Here is a 19,548-nt window from a genome sequence, read left to right on the forward strand (position 1 = left end):
TTACATGACAGGACGGGCTTTGGTCCATGGTGTCATTGTGATTAGACTTGCAGAGTATAAGGTCGAGATTACTTTGCTCTGTGAGTGCTCGTCGAATTTCCAGCTTTCTCACTGATGTGGAATACTGCCGTTCATGATGGCCCTGGAGACGAGAAATGTCACCAGAGTGGAAGTGCAAGCACAGGCCCATCGCGATGTCGAGGATGGCCGAAAGACTCTAGTCCCGCCCAAGTATCTGGGGACGGCGACTGATCAACGAGACATGAGTGATCTGGGCCGAGTGCAGGTCCTACGAGTGAGCGCACCGGTCTCTTGAAGGTTCCTCAATAACAGTCGGTAGAGAAACTTCCGCTTCATTTCGATCCTGGGGTTTGCGTGCACTCTCATTGCGACGTGGGAAGTGATCTTGACGTATGTCTGTTGCAAAAAGTCTAAGAAATTGTCTGATGCAGACAGGTTTTTGAACGTTGGCCTGATGAATGGAGGACCGGCCGGGCTGGTATGGGGCTTCATCATCGTCACTGCAGGATTCTCCCTCGTCTTTGCCAGTATATCCGAGATGGCATCCATGTAGGTTCTGACCCTCTAGCAGTGGTTTGTCTGACGTTTTAGGGCTCCCACATCAGGTGGACAGTATCACTGGGTATCCGAATTTGCTCCTCGTCGATGTCAGAAATTTCTCAGCTATATAACAGGTATGCCTGCATCTAACCCATACACCATGCACGCTGACGATTCAGGATGGCTCTGCGTCATGGGCTGGCAGTGTGCAATCGTGTCCATTGCCTTTCTCGCCGGGACGATCATCCAAGGGCTCATCGTGCTGGACGATCCCACGTACGAATTCCAACGCTGGCATGGTACGTTGCTGGTCGTCGCCATAACGGGCTTCTCGATCTTCTTCAATACCTTCCTAGCCAAGAGCCTGCCCATGGTGGAGGGCCTGATATTGATCCTGCATGTGGTCGGACTCTTTGCCATTATCATTCCACTGTGGGTGCTGGCGCCTCGAAACAACCCTCGAGCAGTCTTCACCGAATTCTACAACGGCGGCGGATGGAACGGCGATGCCACCGCGACGATGGTTGGGCTGTCCACGACCATCACCTCGATGATCGGCTATGACTGCTCGGTTCATATGTGTGAGTATCCCCCTATCACCAGCATCCACCGCTAATCCCACACAGCCGAGGAGATCAAAGATGCGTCTGAAACCCTGCCGAACGCCATGATGGCCGCCGTCGGCGTCAACGCCGTCCTGGGTTTCACCATGATAATCACCATCTGCTTCACCATGGGCGACGTCAGCGGCATTCTAGCTACCCCGACCGGCTACCCCTTCATCCAGATCATCCAGAACACGACGCGCAGCTACACCGCCACCAACACGATGACCTCCGTGTTGATCCTCACCCTAACCGCCAGCACCATCACCGAGGTCGCGACGGCCTCGCGCCAGCTCTGGTCCTTCGCCCGAGACGGCGGCGTCCCATTCTCCTCATTCTTCTCCTACGTACGTCCTCTCCTGTGTCCCCTCTGCTAACACAACTACTGAGAGACACAGGTCACTCCAACCTGGAACATCCCTCTCAACGCCGTCCTCGTCTCCCTAGCCGTCACCATTCTCCTATCGCTAATCAACATCGGGTCGCTCGTCGCCCTGCAAGCCATCATCTCGCTGACCATCACCTCTCTTATGTCCGCCTACATCATCTCGATCGCCTGCGTCCTGCTGAAACGTCTTCGGCACGAGCCTCTGCCGCCGCGCCGCTGGTCCCTCGGCCCCTTTGGGCTGGGCATCAACGTCGCCGCGCTGGTCTTTCTGCTGCCGATCTTCGTGTTTGCGTTTTTTCCGCTCACGAGGGAGTTTGATGCGAAGAGCATGAACTGGGGGTGTGTGATGTACGTGGGGGTGATTTGTTTCGCGTCGGCGTATTATGTGGTTCAAGGGCGGAGGCAGTTCATTGCGCCGGTGGCGTTGGTGAAGAGGAGGTAGATAGATGGATGGGATGTTCTGGGTGCGATGAATGACTTCAGATGAGGGTGCATATGACGAATGAATGGAAGCTACCTACCTCGGTAGGGTAGGTAGGTAGACTTTCTGAGATTCTTCGTCGAGAATGAATCCAGCAAGGGGTGGTCACAAGGCCTCCCTCAAGTGAGTGGCGCTGAAACTCGCTGCATGTTTGATGATCATAAAACCATTTTAAAACACACCTACCTTCTTCCAGACCCATCAAACATTCCGGAAACGTCGTTGCCTCAAGGATAAGCACATGCCTGCATCTGAAGGGATCGCATCCAGCCTCTGTTCTAGAACCAACCATGTTGGATATGGCAACACCACGCCAAACATCTCAATATGACACTTCCACTTCAGTAAGCACGGTAGAGTGGCAAACATCCAATCCTTAAGACATTTCATGGTATATTTAGATCGAGCACGGAGCACCTAGACGCGTAAGTCCTTCAAAATCCATCATCACCGCTAGTCTGGGACTGTTGATGAAAAATATTGCAGAATGCATAATATGCAAGGGCGGAACAGGTGAGATTATGATATGAGGAGAGAGACAAAAGTACGACTCTTCACGGATCGATATCAGGTCTGCGTACATACCTAGAGTGCATACATATTGGCTATCTGTCCTTTCTCAGACTGTACATCCCTATTTGCATGTCCAGCCAGCCACACTCTGCACGTACTTTTACCGTAAGAGAAAAAAAAAAAAAAAAAATAGAAAAGCGAGCTGAACAAGCCTAGAATCCACTTTATAATCAGTCATACACCGATCCTCACCAAGAACCCAATTTTTTCTTTTCCTAAAACCAAGCCCCAAGCAGACTAGACGAATCCAGAAACACCTTCTAGAAGCCCAACTCCCAACAACTGGAGCTGCCCCAACCCGCGTACCCACCCAGCCAGGGGCCAAGCCCGCACCAGAAATACTCCGTAAGACTAAGACTAAGAAATAGACCATCGACGATCAGCGCGGCCGAGAGTTATCAATCAGTGACTAGCCCCTACTTCGTGACTAGTGTGACGACGAGTCGGAAGTCCGTACGCTAGCCAAGCTACCCAAAGTCAGACCTGTTCAATACATTACTGCTCGACTAGTCTCTCTGACCTGGAGCATATGTACGGAGAATTGTGTAGGAATCTAGGGCTAGGACCAGATTAACAGGTCAACATGCAATGGACCGAAAGTAAACCTCGACCTCAGATGCTCCAGAGTAGGCTATTTCGTACTCGTAAAGTACGCTGTACAGCCTAGTGCAGACCAGACCCAACCACCCGGTCTTAGTTTCAATCAGATAAGCCGAACGGGACGGATGGCAGCTAGCACTCCTATTCGTAGAACAGCCCTGAGCCGCGTTCACTGGGATAGACTTAGACCGACTAACTAATAGAAACGTACTTCGTCCGGAGGCTGTGGACATAGTGGAGTTTTAGTCACTGTCTGGGAGAGTTCTAGACAGACAGACGGGTTGAAGTTTATTGTTTTAATCTTTTTTTTCTTGTTTTGTCTTATTTTGGTGCGGAGGGACGGGATGGGATGGTGGGTAGGACAGAGTGCTGGCTGAGGTTTCCTGTCATGTTGCCGTCGTTTGCTGGTTACTCAATGAGCGTTTACTCCGGGTTGGGTTGGAGGTATGGTAGGATCCATGGATGGCTCTCAACGTCAGGCATGACTGCGCATATGTAGACTACGAATCGAGGATGTCAGGATTAGATCATATAGCAGGGCTGGTCGTAGTACAGCGATGATCGACCCCGAACACCATAGAATCGAAGTTCTAGAAACCGGGAAAAAGAAAAGAAACCCGACTAAGGGCAGGACAAACCGTGCAGCCCTGGTTGGGCAGATCATTATCAATAATAAGAAAATTGGGTGCTGACGCTGGGCCAAGCCTGCATTGGGCTTCCCAAAACGGCAGGCCACCTGCCGATGACGGCACCGCAGGCTATCAGATTGATATGATCCAGCGCCGACATCGGCCACGCCCCACCCGGGTTATTGACGTGTCACATGATAGCCGGCTGCGGACACGGCAATTTGAATGAATGTAATCCTGCTTACCCGAGAATTCAAACCACCAGCTGACGGGCGGACTGATAGGAGCACAGGGTACTGGCTGGTATGGCAGACGGAAAAAGGGGTCGGGTACTCCCTGAGCCTGCGGGAATGTCTGAGGATGGGGTGACACGCGTGGTGGGGTGACTCGGAGCGAAAGGATCCTGAACGAGTTATCTGATCCGGGTGCCGGCTTCCGGGGATCACGTGCCGAGAGGGCCCGAAAGGGGGTGTTGGGGATGATTTCATGCTGGGCTCATCTTGTGAGAATGATCCCTGGAGAAGGAACCCTGTCAAATAATGAACGGATGCAAGCAGTCGCCGTCACTACCTGGTACTCCGTCCGCTCCATGGGCACTCGGGTGGAAGGCAGGAATGTCCACGTCCACATAACCGAGGATTAAAATTAAATGGTCGAAACCGGATCAGATTAGATCGATACCGTACCGTACCGAAACGCCCAGGAATCCCTCCTAATCAGATGGATGGACCATCCGCTCCGGGCAAGAATCATGAGCTCGCCCCTTTCTCAGTAAAAAGTTCCTTCGTTTCCTTTATCCTGGATGGCGGACTACGCATAGGGTACCGCATAGAGCCCCATGCCAGTAGCTACTGCAAAGAACCCCCCGCTAGAGTAATCTCTCCCGCCTAGCTGCAGATCTGAACAACTGTCACCTCCACGATGGCCAGGGTCCGACCGTCCTATCACCCAGCCGCCATAGTCAGCCGTGCATTAGCCTGTAGTTAGAAGTTCCAATATACTCCGTAAGTAATAATAATAATAATCGCCCGGAACTGCAGGAAGATTGCTGGTGGATTCGATTCCAGATCCGATTCCACCGGGTAAAGTTACAGACGGTACGGCGGCGGTAATGACGTTTACTCACCGCGGCTGGTGGCAAACGGCCTCGTTTGGCTTCGATTGTGCGTTTTCCCTCTCTTCTCTTCTCTTCTCGTCCTCTCGCCTTTCTTTTCTTCTCTCGCCTCGCTTCATTCGCATTGCATCCTGTGTCATCCAGAAATCTCCTAAAGCAGATAACCGATCCCGAATGATCAGCCCCCGGTTATTCAGACGCATCATTCTCTAGCGCCCAGCGGAACCGCCATCCCGGTTTGCCCCCGGCCCAAGTTCTCGACTAGTTCTGAACTTATTCCTTGAATCCTTTGACTTCCCGCCTCATCCCACTTGCTCCCTTCCTCCCCCTTCCTACGATCAGTCAGATCGCTTCGGAAAACGGTCATTGAGCTGTCCCACCCGTCTAATTTAGTCCGTCCCCAGCCGTTCGGCTCCGCCAGTTCTCCTTTTTTCTTTTTTTCCCTGGCTGGTCTTTTTAAACCATACCACCTGCAACCACGTCTCGAATTTTCAAGGCTCGACTCGCTTCAATCTCTCTGCCTTGGGTCTTGCCAGTCTCTCTTCCTCAGTTTCTTTCCATATTCTTACCGTTTCGTCTACCGTCAACCGGCCCAATGGGTATGTGGTCCCCTGCTCGGCTGTACATCGGCTGTGTCACCCCGGTTTTTTCTTTTGCCTTATGATCGAGATCCAATGGCTTACTTGGACCTTAAAAATAGTTCACGCAGTACTTGAACCCCCGGTGAGGACCAATGCGCCGAGGTCCTCGCCCGTCATCAATGGAGACCACCGGAATATTCCCGTGTCGTCCACCTCTCATCCAGATAACCCGGTTCCCGAGGAACCCCGCGGCGTTCGGTCCTTATCGGTGACTGATATGACCTTCAATGGCTTCTCCGCCGATACCGAAACCAGCACAAACACAGAGTCGCCTTCTACGCCCGCCACAAGTCTCCAGTCGGATACCGAAACCCTAGCACGCAAGCAGTCGGTCAGTGACAATGACTCGGGCCGTGAACGCCGCGCCTCCACCGTTCTAATCTCCCAGAACTCCGAGGACATGAGACGGCTTCTCGAGAATGTCGGCATCGGAGGCACGCAGAAGGTGCAGCCGCTTTGCTGTGGTGGTGGATGCTGCCGCAGCCAGCCGTTGAGGCGAACCTCGGAGCCCGTCTCCGGTGTCAATTACATCACTGCCCCCGATAACAAGGCCTACCGGGGCCTGAAGTTGAACGTGGAATATCTCACGATGGACAGCGAGCTGACCAACGTGGCCGAGCTGCCCGAGAAGACCGTCTCCTTCTCGGCTATCCCGGCATCCGCCGTTGATATGCAATTGGGACCCGCGGATCACCCGCCTCCGTTTGTCCAGCCTCACCCCCCTTACAATGTGTTCCGGGCCCCCCTGCACCATGCCCGAGAGCTCACCAAAGCCGGTGCCGAGAAGCGCACATATCACTTCGACATCGACGTCACGGACTATCCCGCCGAGAGCGGCATGGTGGACTTCGTCGTGGGTGGTGCCATTGGCGTGTGCCCTCGAAACAAGGACGAAGAGGTGGACGACATCTTCAACCAACTCGGTGTCCCCAAGTCCATCCGGGACAAGAAGGTCTCAGTCCGCACCGCCAAGGGCCGCTGGCCGACCATCTGGGGTGACGACAAGCCGCGTGAATTGATCACCACCCGCCGAGAGCTTCTCAACTGGTGCGCGGATATCCAGAGTTACGCCCCGACGAAGGGCCTGTTCCGCCTGCTAGCCGAGTACGCCAGCGACGTCAACGAGAAGCAGATCCTCATGTTCCTTTCCTCCGCCCAGGGCCAGGGTGCCTTCTGTGACCTGCGCACCGCGTCGCACGTGAGTGTTTCGCAGCTGCTGCACGCCTTCCCGTCTGCCCAGCCTCCTCTCGACCACCTTCTCTCCGTCCTCAACACCCTGATGCCCCGCTTCTACTCCCTCTCGCAGGACCCCCTGCTCTCGTGCACCAAGGGCGCCCAGCCCCGCCGTCTGGTCGAAGTGGCCGTCAGCGTGGCCGAGTCGGACGACTGGAAGGGCGGCATGCGGACCGGCGTGGGATCCGGCTACCTCGAGCGCCTGGCCCAGCAGGTGATGCAGGCCGAGAAGCGAGGCATCGACCCTCGCACGCTCGACCTGCACGTCCCCATGTTCCGCGGACTGATGGCCAACCCGCTGGCCACGCGGTTCGCGTCCGACGGCCCCATGCTGCTGATCGGAGCCGGCGTCGGCATCGCGCCGTTCCGCGGCTTCGTGCAGCGCCGCCTGCAGTCGGCCAACTGCGCCAACAAGGTCTGGGTGCTCCAGGGCGTGCGTGACTCGCTGCTCGACGAGCTCTACCGCGGCGAGTGGGGCGTCGACGAGGACAAGGTGCGGACGGTCGTCCAGAGTCGTCGCGGCGAGAGCATGTACGTCCAGGAGGAGGTCCGCCACCAGGCCGACCTGGTCTGGTTCGTCATCAACGCGCTGGACGGCCGGGTCTTCGTCTGCGGAAGCGGCAAGGGCATGGGCGAGGGCGTCGAGGCTGCTCTCGTCGACGTCGCCATGGCCAAGGGTAACCTGAACGTCGAAGAAGCCGAGCAATTCTGGGCGAACAAGAAAGAAGCTGGCCAGTATATTGCCGTAAGTCATTCACCTCAACCTCATCTCGACTTAACTAACTCCAATCAGGAAACTTGGTAAACTGTCACCATAAATTGTACATCCTTCATGTCCATCTCTGGCTGAATTGATTTCAGTCCCTCTGCATTTTTCATCCATATGCTTGCTTCATTTTCTTCTCACTGTTACCGCCATTGTTACTATTGTTTCTGGTTCTGGATATCTGCGTGCTTTTAGCGGGGTGGCTTCTGTTCTTACCTGTTCTTTTCTACTGTTTATTGCCCATTTCTGGCTGTGCCGGAGTTCTTTGTCTGTTAGGTTCAGGCTGTGCATTTAGATTATACGGTAGCAATACCTAATCCAAGAGATTGCATATGATTGATGGTGATTGTAGATGTAGTCTAATATGTTGACATTTGATTTGAAAGATCATTTCCGTCCTATTCCGATTGAAATACATGGTCTATCTAATCTACAGCTGCATATCATTTCGATCCTATATCATAGAAGTAGAAGTTATCTTAACCCTAGGATCTAAACCCATAACAAATATACAAAGCTAGCTCTAATAATCTAATCTTAACTTACTAGTCTAATTTATGTCAAGGACAGACGGTCTATGTTAATATAGCTAAACCCAGGAAACCAGTCTAGAGGTGAATCCAATCATGATATGTTTAGAGAGAAGTGTTTCCGACACGGGGATGTATACCGCGTCCCTGTCATGATAAGCATGGAATAGATCCTACAAAGAAAAACCAACCGTTTTCAGAAGGGGTTCGGATTCTTCTTCAATCTCCTTTCATCGTCTCTATCTGAATCTAGAAGGAATTAAAATGAGCTTCTAGAAGGAGCTTCATTCAGCTGCCCTGGTACCGTACTAGATATTTGAACCTTGTACTCGAGTTTTGAAAATTTCCCTCCTCCTGACAGCATCCTCGCTAGTTACTTGAATGGGGTCTCGAAAAAAGAAAGAAAGTAAACCCTGTAACCTACCTAGGTACATACCTAAGGCACTCGAAACTATCCATTACATCGCATCAAGAACTGCGGACTCCCTCCTGTCCACCTTCTCGGAACCAACTAATCTCTCAAACTATATCACATCCATCTGATTCAGTGCCGGTGTCTAGGCTACGATAAGCTTCAATCCCCACTCCGTCCTCATCGACAAGGAACGTGGTAGCTGGGATGATTAAGGTAGCTCGCTGATGGGAATCAAGATGCACGGGGCCCGCGGAGTGCGTGGGCTTGCTCTTGCTTTACCTGAACCAGACAGGTAGGTATCCAGAGAGGGTTGGGGGATACTAAGTATTGACGCCATAGATCGTCAGCAAAACACCCTAGTAGGTAGGTAGGTAGGTAGGAAACAGACAACAAAGTAAGCATATGCCACACATTAGTTAGCCTCGGCAGCCACCCAAGATGGCAATTTAATCTAACTCACAGAGCAGGGGACGAGGAATCGCCGACCCTCCGGCTAATCTTAGGTTAGGTTCGTGTCATCGCGGGAGAGTTCTGCCCGCAGAAAGACAGTTGCAAGGAATGGGTAGGATAGAATTAGAACGACCCAGGTTCTCTTTTCCATTTCCAGACGCCAGCAGGAAAAGGAACAGGTATTTGCCGAGGTCGGGAGAATCTTAGGTTAAATCTGGGGATTGGATTGGAGTGGATTGGGTTGAGTTGAGTTGAGTTTATCTTGCCACGCCTGTATGATATGATATGACATGATATGACACGACTGGGGAGAAAGATCCCCCGAGCCCAGTTATCTTTGTCTCAGACCTAGCTGCGTGATTTTATTTGTCTTTCCTACTGACGTAGGAGATGGACCTATCTCGACAGACTTCACAAGGACCTAACCCTCCAGAAAGAGTTAATCTTATTCCCTCCATTAAATCTTGGATAAGCACGGAGTCCGCGGATCTTAACCATGCAAGTGTCCCCACCCGAAGTACATTCTAGAAAGAAGGAAGAGGTCGCGGCGATAACCCTATCTCAATCGATTGCTATCCCAAATTTCCGTTGATCTTGACATGTAAAGTTAAATCGCAAGGAATTCAAACTAACCTAACCCACCTTACTCTGTCTAGATACAATAGAGTACATGATCGAAAGTAGGTAGTAGGTATTTCGTGCTCCGGTCTATCCGCACTGGTGGTCATGCCTGATACCTGATGTAGAAAGAGCAATTGGGTTTCGGGCAGCCGTGGATGCGGAAATGTCAGTGAAAGCTTGGCGAGGGTTTCATATTTGCTTGTACTTCGCTGTTTAGAATACGGTGGAAAGGGGTGCTCATGGTATAATCCAGGTCGCTTGTTGTGAGGATAGGATGAGTGAGAGTTAAGCTTTCTAGAGTTTTCGTTCGGGTGATGATATGAGAGTATGGTTGCGTCTTGCTTTCTGCGTGGTGTCTCTTGCTGTAAGATTCTGCTCGGTGCTAGGCTTGTCGAGAATCAATCGGAACCATTTATCTGGCAGGGGCTGGCCTTCGATAAAGAGGGTCTGGCTATCAATAGAGGAGGGCAAAAATAATACCTGAGCTAATATTACTAGAGAACATGTAGTCGCGATCAGCGCATTCTTCACGAATAACATAGTAGTGGAGGCCGTTAATAATAATCAAGAAAAATATAGTGACTAGGGACGTCACTCGGAGAATAAAGTAATAAAATTCTAAAAGGATAACCATTGGGGAGGATAAATCTTGAGATTGTGCGACAACACTCCTTTTTATAGTGGACTGAGAGCAGGAATGATAAAGACTTTTCGCTTCTTTGCTAGCTTGTCCGTACTCTGTACAAGATGGTAGTATTCAAATCACTACTGGTGGGCCTACAAGGGTATTTAACAGACGGTGGCTAGTTTTAGGCATCAGCCTAACTAGTTGCATAGGGGTTATAGACTTGTAATATTGTGAATGGTTCAGTGGTTTAGTGTATAGGTTCCACTTTATATGAACTACGACATTAGCTTCCTGTCAAGACCCTTATCTTAATACCATTATCAGGACATAGAATTCAAGGTAGCCCATCAAAGTCAGCTAACATAATATACGGACTCAAAGCAAGGTAGCAGATATAAAGTGTATTATCTAATTCAGAACTGAATGAGTAGTGTATGTGTATGCTTAAGTTATAGAGACGCGATATCTTCAAGGCTGAAAATCCTCACATGTCTTACCATCAGTTCCACTTTTGAGTAAATGTAACCCTACTAAGATGAAGCTAAACTATGGTGCTATGAGGCAACAAATAGTAGACCGTCTTATCCTAAGGGCTCATAAGCAGGGCTCTTTTGGGCTAATCATGGACAGTACTATGATGTCAGTCGGTGGAGTACGGATAAATGCTGATGATCCTTTATGGCCTTGGTTGACCATAGTAAGACTTACTGCATGGGCGACTGATAGGATGCACGAAATGCGAAGGACATATTTGAGTGGCTTCGACCGGCCTTAAGCTAAAATTACTATATATGATACCTTTCCTACGTTATCGGCTTTCCGCGCTAACACGCTTCCCAGAATGATGTTCCTAGATCACGAGGAAAACACTTCAAGCCAATATCAAGGAATTTTACTATCGGGCACCACCCGTACGTATAGGTACATATATATCGCTGTGTCAATTTACAACATTCGGAGGTGAACAAGCTGCTCAGTGAAGCTTCGAAATAGCGAAGTATTCGGTAAGGTTAATATGTACTTTAATTTGCTAGCTGTTATACATTGAGGTAGTAAAATAGTAAAAGAACAGAAGGCAGTTGGGGCAATCTTGCTTACCAGGTTCCTCTCCCGAGACGGCAAAGACCTCGGATATAACTACAGGGTGTTTAGGAAGCTGGACTCATAGAGAGTATTGAAATACGTTTTTTATTCTTATGGTTTCCATGGGATATGGATAAACAGGGCTTTTGTGCACTGAGGTGCCTACAAAACCGCAAGGGAGACCAAAAATATATGTATCCGAAAAGGCCAAAATCTTTTTCCTAAGCTCTTACTTCACGAAGTGCCCTTTAACGTTAGCTATAGTATTGCAATATAGTATATAAAAATATACAATAGCGACCTGAGCTGGATTGGATTATGATAATGTTGAATGGGTGGTGCGGGTGAAGGGTCCAGTATGTGGAAGATGGAAGGTGTTGCCTTATATTCCACATAAATTCTCCTTTCTTTAACAATGGCAGCTTGGCCGAGTGTTGAAGGCGTGTCTGCTATATATTACATCTTGAGGAATAACTCTCGCTTACTTTTGGGTGCGTAGTGTTGTCATTCCTCTTGCTTTACTCTTTTTCCCAATCATAACTCGATTGCTTGATTGGGCTAACATGGTTTCCGTTCCTCTTCTTCCTCCTTTTCTTATTTTAATACAACAAATCAATCTAATATCGGTCGGCAGATGTGGTATGCCAATCAACCTAAGCATTGACGAGTGCTGCCGCCCAGCCATCGCAGGCAGGCAGGAAGTGCAGGTATCTGCGGATTTCGTGCTTTGTACATACAACACTATATACTCTCTATCGCTATGCCATGCAGCCTGTCATCTTGTTAATAGAAGGGGTAACCCACATCGCGGATTATGAGTAGGTAGCAACTGCCAGACAATTGACTTGCCAACGAAACCACACGTGTAGGTGGGATCAAACCACATGAGATCCAGCGCTCTGCCTATTTGGCTCACGTGCAACAAGCCATACCAACAAGAGATACATCCACGTCCATCCTGCAAGCCAACTGTCCAGGGACAAGCCTCGGCTCTCTATTATGATCACCCATCAGACTTGAATATGGGCGTGCGGTGTTCAGTGGTACCTCGCAGGGTAATTTCCCAAGCCAAGGTCCGATGATAGAAGCCCAGCCAGGTGGACGCGACGAAATAATGATGGACAGGAACACGCTTTGTAAAAACACGGCACTGGATGGTAAATCTCCCGCAGGTTTTCAGGATCGTCTGGACATCCAGCCAGGCTTTGTTGCTTGGGACGCCATCTCTGGGTCTGGTTCAGGGCCACGGTCACCGAGGTATGGTTTATGTATACTCCCAGACCAGACCGGACCGGACGGAACCAAAATTCGTCAGTCACAGGCCAGAGTCACAGCGCAGGAGGATGACGGACCTGGTGACAATTTTCAGCCCAGATGCAAATATGGGAGACGCCAGACGCAAAGACAGGCAGGCGGAATCGAAATTTGGGGCTTGGGGTCATCGAACGGATATCGTAGCCGTCATCGGACCTGACAACTAAAGAACTGGCGTCTAGGCAGTAAGATTAAACCCGGAGGACGACCAGACCCAAAACCAAGGTTTTTACTATTTCTGATGTCAGAAATAGGGGACACCGAAATGCCGAAAACCCCCTGACCTCGACACATCACGACATCCGTCAAATGGCGGAGAAAGAGGACGAGAGCCAGAGTGAGGAGCCCCAAAAAGCGGCCGGAATGACTCGATCAGCTGATCGTCGTTCCAGGTGAACCGTTCACCTGCGCCATGAACCCCCGGGTTTAACCTGGGGGAGAGGCCAAAAAGGGGGAAGGAGGGAGGGGAGATCTCAATCAAACGGATCAAAAGAGTCAAAGACACCGCAAGCCAGGTAAACTCAAAGCAAGGATCGTGAACAATCCCATGGTCAGCCACATGGGAACCCGGCGGAAAGGACGAGAGTCTGCAGTAGGAAAGTCGAACCGGGTTTGCAAATCGATAGCGTGAAGTTTCTCTGACGCCGACTTCCCACCCAAGCGCATGGTCAGAGGCGATAGTGTATAGGGATATGCAGCACGAACCAACGGTCGAGAAGGCCGGATTAGGCAAGTGGTAGATCCAAAAGACCAGGCGACGTGAGCGACATGCAGGGAAATCCGGCGTCGATCATCCGCACGAAAAACAATACAAAAAAGCCTGAGTCAAGGAACCATAGTTCGTGAGTTTGCGCGAGAAGTGGAATGATCCGAAGCGTGGGCAGGGGGCGCCCTAGTGGCTAGTATATTTCTAGAAGGCATTGCGAAGTGGGGGCGACGCCGGACAGGCTAAGGTTGGCACTATGCAGACACTATTGAAATCACTCGGCGTCGCGAACTGGACCAAACTTAACCCTCGCACTGCGCAGTTGGGAAAACTTCGGGGGTTTTCGATGCGGATGGACTCGTGGTGAGACATTTTGGAACTCAAATGATGTCAGTTTGAGTTCGCGAGGGTTTCAACGACCGATGAACCATGGGCGATGGACACACGAGATGACCGGGAGCGGAAAGGTGCGGCGTTCGTGTTCGGGAGACGTCCTTTGACAGACCAAAATAGCCAAAGCAATAGACTTTGCAAAAAACAAGGGCGGATTGTCAACCCTAACTTTGAATGACAAATTCCCTGACTCGGCCTGTCAGAGCGACGCACGGGATTTCCGAGTCTCTGTGCTTGACAATGCCTTTGGACGGATCTGTAGACTCAAGTAGGTCTACTCCGTATACCCGTTTCACCAGTGTCACCACGGCGTATGTCGGCTATTGATGAGGTTGCCTGGACCGATCTGCCGCCCTTACTCCAAGGCCCTCCAAGGCCCTCCAAGGCACTCCAAGGCTCCAAGGACTCCAGCCAGCGCTAAGCCGCAGGGGGCTTTTCCGAGACGCCCCTCCCCGGTGGCGTTGCCTTCGGTAGGGTTGGCCTGTCACCAAAAGTTGGCCAGCCACCCCCTTGACTCTACGAGTATGTAGTACTCCGTATGTATGGATGTAGAATGACGATATCTCATCTTGCACTCTCCCGGGGACCACAAGGACTCTGGTCGAAACATCCCCCATGCGTTTCTGCAGTCCTCCCCAATGCCTGACCCAAAGAATTGGAAACGACCTCATATAGCATGAAACTATTGGGTTATTTTTGGAGGCGAATCACTGATTCAGTCCCCCCCCCCGTCGTCCTTCTCACCTGTGTGTCAAAGCCTTCTTAGCGGCCAACGCCATTGACAAATAATCGGTGCCAGACCACGAGGCAGGTGTGCCTCCATTTAGCTCCGGCTAGGACGGGGATGCTCGGTCTAGGGTGGCTTTGCCTTTGGGCCATGGGTCGTCCCAGAGAAACTCTGTTGTCCGCCAGCTTCTTCTCTTTGGCCGTACCAAACTCTGCCTCCCTCCGGCGCGGCCCTGCCTACCATCTCGAGGCAAGTCGGCGATCCTCTTTTCTTCTCTTTTGAGTTATCAGTCCGGAGGTTATTGCCATCGTGCGAACCTTGCTGGGTTGGGTAGTTTGATACCATTCCCTCCGACAGGAGGGATCCTCCCGATGGATTTGCTAGATCGACGGAGACAGGCCGAACAAGGCTGGGGGTGTCCCTTTTTTTTTGGGTTTCCAATTTTCTCCCGTCCTCTGGCGTTTCCCCCCTGTTCAACACTGACCAACTGACAGGAATAGCTCCGTGAATCCGATTGCCCTGACCCGGAGTTGGGAGATTTTTGGGTTTGCGCGGTCGCCTGGAAATGAAGACAATATCGATCAATTCCGGGAATCTTGTCAGAATGAAACAAGGTGGACACTGATTAGGATTGATATTTCGGTGATGAATCGGACGGAATGCCAGTTAATTTATTTAAGCCTTCCAGAACGCTGCCACCTCAGGCACCCGGCCGCGATGACATGCGCTACCGACCACTTTATCAGGCATGGATTGGTGCCGTCCCATCGCCGAAAACTCTGATAGATTAATCGCCAAAGGAATGGTTAATTAACCATGCCCACGATCTAGACGAGGGCCTCCATTGGACGTCATGGCCGGGCCTAAGGAGCAGCAGAACCAATGAGTCGGGACGAAGGCCGATGGAGTGTCCGATCGTCTCCAGCGGGTGGAGATGCGTCACAGACTGGGGATTTGTGACTGGTGAATCGAGTCAATCCACGCGCTAACCCGACTGAAAAGGATTCCACTCCCTCTCCGCCGCCGACTCCAATTTTCAGCTGTCCACGTTGATTGATTGAGTCGGTGGTCTGATTTCAGCTTGCCCCCGAACTCACTCACCACTGCTTCTGGTAACCGCCGAAACGTTCCTGAATCCGAAAAGGAGCCCTACGCGGTAGGCTGGACTCGCGTCTCGCCTCCGCCGGATAGGGGCCACCCCGTCCGACTCAGACACAATCTCGGTCTCGATGATCCATGATCCATGAGCCATGATCCGTGATCCATCACCTTCCCCTTTCGCGGCATGATCGGCGCCGGTTCTGCTGTCGGCATCCGGTTGGGTCCAAATGTCGTTCCTGTCACTCATGGCACGCTTTCTCGTGGTGGTTTCGTTATAAATTTAAACTCCAATGACCCATCGATCAGCTAAGCCGAACCTTGGAACGGATAATCCTCGTGGTGCCGATGAAGTCAACCCTCGAGGGGGGAATTATTAATTTAATATGTGAGTATAACTCGTTAATAAATTTTTATGACGATTGACGGGAGAAATTCTGCTTCGGTAACGGAGGAAACCAGGTCGGTGGACACACATCACCGAACTTTGTCCAGCCTCCATTTTTGGCGCTCCCTCTTTCTGCCTCCCTGTCAATTCCATCAGATGATGGCGATGGCGATGACAGCCCTCCACAGTAGGGTAGTAGCAGGCAGTCTATGACTGCGTTAGTTCCCTTCGGCCATCGTCTGTCCACTGGAGGTACAGGGGCAGCACCAACACGGACTTACGTGATTGGCGTTGGAGGGCTGCTGGCGGCATGTCAATTTCGCCCATTACCCACCTTCTAGCCGACAACCTGAGATGTCATATGCACGGGCAATGGATCTCGCATAAGAGATGGGTGCCGTTACACCAATCACGGCCGGCCACTCTTCGTCTGCATTAGTTGGGCACACCTTTTTGGTTTTCCGCCCTTGGGGGGGACCATCCCTTGTGAACGGGGGACCTGCAATAACGCTTCCAATTGGTATGTGGTCGGTCTGTGCCTAGGATGGGTGACGAGCTATTTGGCAGCCCTGCGGACTGACGGAGTCGAGGAGCAAGGCGGGTTGGATATCCGGGATTATTTATTTTATCGATTTTATTTTTTTCGATTTCGATTTCTCCGTGGTCAAGGGGGGAATGATGAAGTTGATAATTTGACCCTTGAACGGGGACGATTATCATCTGGCTACACAGATCAAGGGTTACTCTGTATTTATTTCTGTATTTATTTTTCTTATTTATTTTGCCTGCTATCCTGATTCGTATTATCTTTTATATATTTATTCTGAATCCATCGTTACTCTACGCAGTATTCTGTACACCCTCCGACCGCGCGAGTGGGTCGTGGCACACCACATCGCCAAGTGGGGTCCATCCAGAGGAACCCCTCGGCGATCGGGCCTTCCCTGTCCAGGAAGTTGGAACATCTTGTCGACAAGCCAAGACTCGACGACGTGACTTAGCGTCTGTCATCCAGCTCACAGCCTCGCCCTTCTTTCCTCTTGTCACGCCGTGATCGATCTCCCTCTCCCCTCCCACTGCTCGATCGAACTTGCCCGTTAATCACCTTGCAGCGGGAGGACTCGGATGCTGCAGCCTCTTTCCCATCGGGTTTCATTTCGTCCACCCAATGCATCCCCCGCCTGCCTTGGTTTTGGGATCCCAGAGAGATGTCGCACCACTTGTCCCTCTTTTTTTTTTTTTTTTTTTTTTTTTTTTTGGGTCTCTGGGATAAGCTACGATTTTGTGATCTCTGCTAGCTTGGCTCGAACCAGTCACCAGTCACCACCCTCCGCGTCCTATTCTGACTGACTGACACACCAAGCGATGTGGATCCCACTCAGTGAGGGACAGCGGGCGATCGCTCCTCTTTTTCTTTTTCTTTTTTTTTCGGTCTCGCTCCAAGTGGCCCTGGTTCCTGTTCTTTCTCGTTCTCTTCTCCTGGGAATTCCCCCCTCCTGTAACATTTCCTTTCCTCAGTTTACTCCGTAGTTGATTGGCCGACTCCGGTCTCCGTGCAAGCCATTAAACCTACAGCTGAAATGCGGGTTGGTTCTTATTCTATTTTAATTTCCTCTTTCTACTCCCACAAAAGGTGAACCTTGCCAAAGCCCCGCTTTCCTCTGCTCTCCCTGTTATAGACTTTGCAGCTATACCTGCTCCGGACCGTTCCTCTGTGAGGCGATTTGCTTCCTTGCTGCTTGGATGCAGTCGTCGTTGCGCTGGTGGTAAGCATCTAGCTGGTTCGGGCAAGATGGCGTGTCTCCGGATACTACTCCCTGCACCCTGGTTTTCCCTGGTTTCTTGCCACCTCATTGCACGACAGGAGCGTTATTACTTTTTGCAGGACTTTGGTTCGATCAATCACGGCGTGTTCAGGAACCGCGGGAAGCCTTTTCCGCCTTCTTGATTCAGGTACAGTCTTTTTCCTGTCTTTCTTTCTTTCTTTCTTTCTTTCTTTTTTTTTTTTCGCTCTCCCCCCTGCCTCTCCCTCCCATCCCCACTTAATACGGTATTTAATTAAGCAGAGGCGGGCGATGACAAAGTGGCAGCCCAGCAGGGGGGAAATACCGTCGCAGTCGCCACCGTCAGATAAAAATACCTGGGTGACTTACCCCAAGTCATGAGGTCATTAGTGGTCACGTCCGCTAAACCACTAACCGACAATAGTGCCAGAAACCCCGTCAATGTTTGAGAAAGATGAGACTAGGGGGGGTTAGCATGTTTCTGGAAGCTCGACTTCGTGAGTCCGCCAGAGGAGGCATGAACTTAATTATCAATTAGGAGAGTTTCATCTATGTTTTGTGCCGGGGTGAAAGTAAGTCGGGTGATGCTGTCATCCTCTTCCCCCCCTTTTTTCTCTCAATTGATCGCTTTCTCCGGAGACGAGCCTGGTCGTTGAAGATCTAATTTCATGACTCGAGTCATGAAAGGGGGGAGCGCTCTCCACACGAAAAGGACAAGTATCCGGAGGAAACGACAGCAGACCTGTGGCACCCTCTTTTGGGTGCAATTTGCTCCCCTCCCATTCCGGGAATTAGGCCGGCAATGAAACGCCATTGCTACACCTCCCATACTCCATACATGCCTCCAGGTGCAGGAGGGCCGATCTTCGTACGGCGGGACAGGGTGTTCTCTGAATTGTTCTTGCCGCGGCGCCACCTCAGAAAATGATCGTTTCTCCTTGGACGCTCTGGGAAATCTCCTCCAGATCCCTTGGCACCATCTGTCACGGACAACCTTAAGGATGAGCATGTTTAGTAGGGCCCGATAAAAAAGATTAAACATTAATTAAATATTAATAATTCTGGTCATCAATTTTGGATCGTCGGATATTACTCATCCTGTTTCTTTCATTTTATTTTATTTTATTTTATTTTATTTTGTTTATTTTTTTTTTAATTCATTCATTTTCTGGCTTTTTTTTTGGTTTTCTCCCTTCCAACCCAGACGGAGGAAAAATCGAATAAAATCGAATAAATCGATCAAGAAATTTAGGGGACCTAACGTAGTAGTCACCTCTGTACCCTCGCCCCCTCCCCTCGTCCCTCATCGTGAAAGCGCCCCCCTCTCTGCATGCCTTTTGGATGCCGACGGGGCCAGTGACGGTCGACCGTAGTTTGTGGCTATTGTATCCACACCCATCCCCGATCGTCGGTTTTCTGGGATCCCCCCCTGTTCTTGCCTTTTCTTTTTCTCTCCCCCTCTCCTCTGATTTTTGTCAGTGATGGCTTGGCTAATATACAGCTGACGGGGGCCGGGTGTCTGGCGGTCTTTCCAGGTTCAATCATGTTTTTCTTTTTCCGGGTGGAGGGAGTAGCTAGTCTTGCAGGATGTCGGGGACCAGATTTCATTTCATTTTTTTGCCCTCGAAATTTCACGGGAATGGATGCTGGCCCCAGAAAAGGGAAATAGAAAATAGGGTGGACAGATATCCAGGCAGAAAAAAAAGTAAAACTGAAATAACGGAAGAGAGTTTGAAAAAAATGAACTGCAAAATTAAAAATAATCTAAAATGAAAATTAATCCAAAGATTAAAAAGAAAAATCAAATTCAAATAAATCAA

The 19,548-nt window shown here is 50.6% G+C and overlaps 4 protein-coding genes across 4 annotated transcripts; all 4 read left to right on the forward strand.

Moving 5' to 3' along the window:
* Positions 1-76: 76 nt before the first annotated feature.
* Positions 77-2,237, forward strand: P170DRAFT_398643 (putative GABA permease). Its single transcript, XM_024846235.1, has 7 exons — positions 77-295; positions 341-411; positions 457-570; positions 613-695; positions 741-1,142; positions 1,188-1,513; positions 1,565-2,237. The coding sequence occupies exons 1-7, from the start codon at positions 134-136 to the stop codon at positions 1,994-1,996; spliced, it is 1,590 nt and encodes a 529-aa protein (XP_024710144.1). The 5' UTR covers positions 77-133; the 3' UTR covers positions 1,997-2,237.
* A 3,374-nt stretch (positions 2,238-5,611) lies between these two features.
* On the forward strand, positions 5,612-7,630 carry P170DRAFT_470281 (FAD binding domain protein; the record flags this gene model as incomplete). Its single annotated transcript, XM_024852734.1, has 2 exons — positions 5,612-7,570; positions 7,619-7,630. The coding sequence occupies 2 exons, from the start codon at positions 5,612-5,614 to the stop codon at positions 7,628-7,630; spliced, it is 1,971 nt and encodes a 656-aa protein (XP_024710145.1).
* A 9,577-nt stretch (positions 7,631-17,207) lies between these two features.
* Positions 17,208-17,608, forward strand: P170DRAFT_432418 (uncharacterized protein). The gene has a single exon (XM_024848257.1). It carries the CDS (start codon positions 17,310-17,312, stop codon positions 17,472-17,474), a length of 165 nt encoding a protein of 54 aa, XP_024710146.1. The 5' UTR covers positions 17,208-17,309; the 3' UTR covers positions 17,475-17,608.
* A 77-nt stretch (positions 17,609-17,685) lies between these two features.
* On the forward strand, positions 17,686-17,958 carry P170DRAFT_26140 (uncharacterized protein). The gene has a single exon (XM_024843076.1). It carries the CDS (start codon positions 17,737-17,739, stop codon positions 17,890-17,892), a length of 156 nt encoding a protein of 51 aa, XP_024710147.1. The 5' UTR covers positions 17,686-17,736; the 3' UTR covers positions 17,893-17,958.
* The last annotated feature ends 1,590 nt before the right edge of the window (positions 17,959-19,548 follow it).

The sequence above is a fragment of the Aspergillus steynii genome, assembly GCF_002849105.1.
Source record: "Aspergillus steynii IBT 23096 chromosome Unknown P170scaffold_1, whole genome shotgun sequence".
NCBI lineage: Eukaryota > Fungi > Ascomycota > Eurotiomycetes > Eurotiales > Aspergillaceae > Aspergillus > Aspergillus steynii.

Coding starts and splice junctions, on each gene's coding strand:
- P170DRAFT_398643 (XM_024846235.1), top strand. CDS start 134: ATGATGGCCCTGGAGACGAGAAATGTCACCAGAGTGGAAGTGCAAGCA. Junction 571..612: donor ATATCCGAGATGGCATCCAT/GTAGGTTCTGAC, acceptor CTGACGTTTTAG/GGCTCCCACATCAGGTGGAC. Junction 1,143..1,187: donor TGACTGCTCGGTTCATATGT/GTGAGTATCCCC, acceptor AATCCCACACAG/CCGAGGAGATCAAAGATGCG.
- P170DRAFT_432418 (XM_024848257.1), top strand. CDS start 17,310: ATGTGGATCCCACTCAGTGAGGGACAGCGGGCGATCGCTCCTCTTTTT.
- P170DRAFT_26140 (XM_024843076.1), top strand. CDS start 17,737: ATGGCGTGTCTCCGGATACTACTCCCTGCACCCTGGTTTTCCCTGGTT.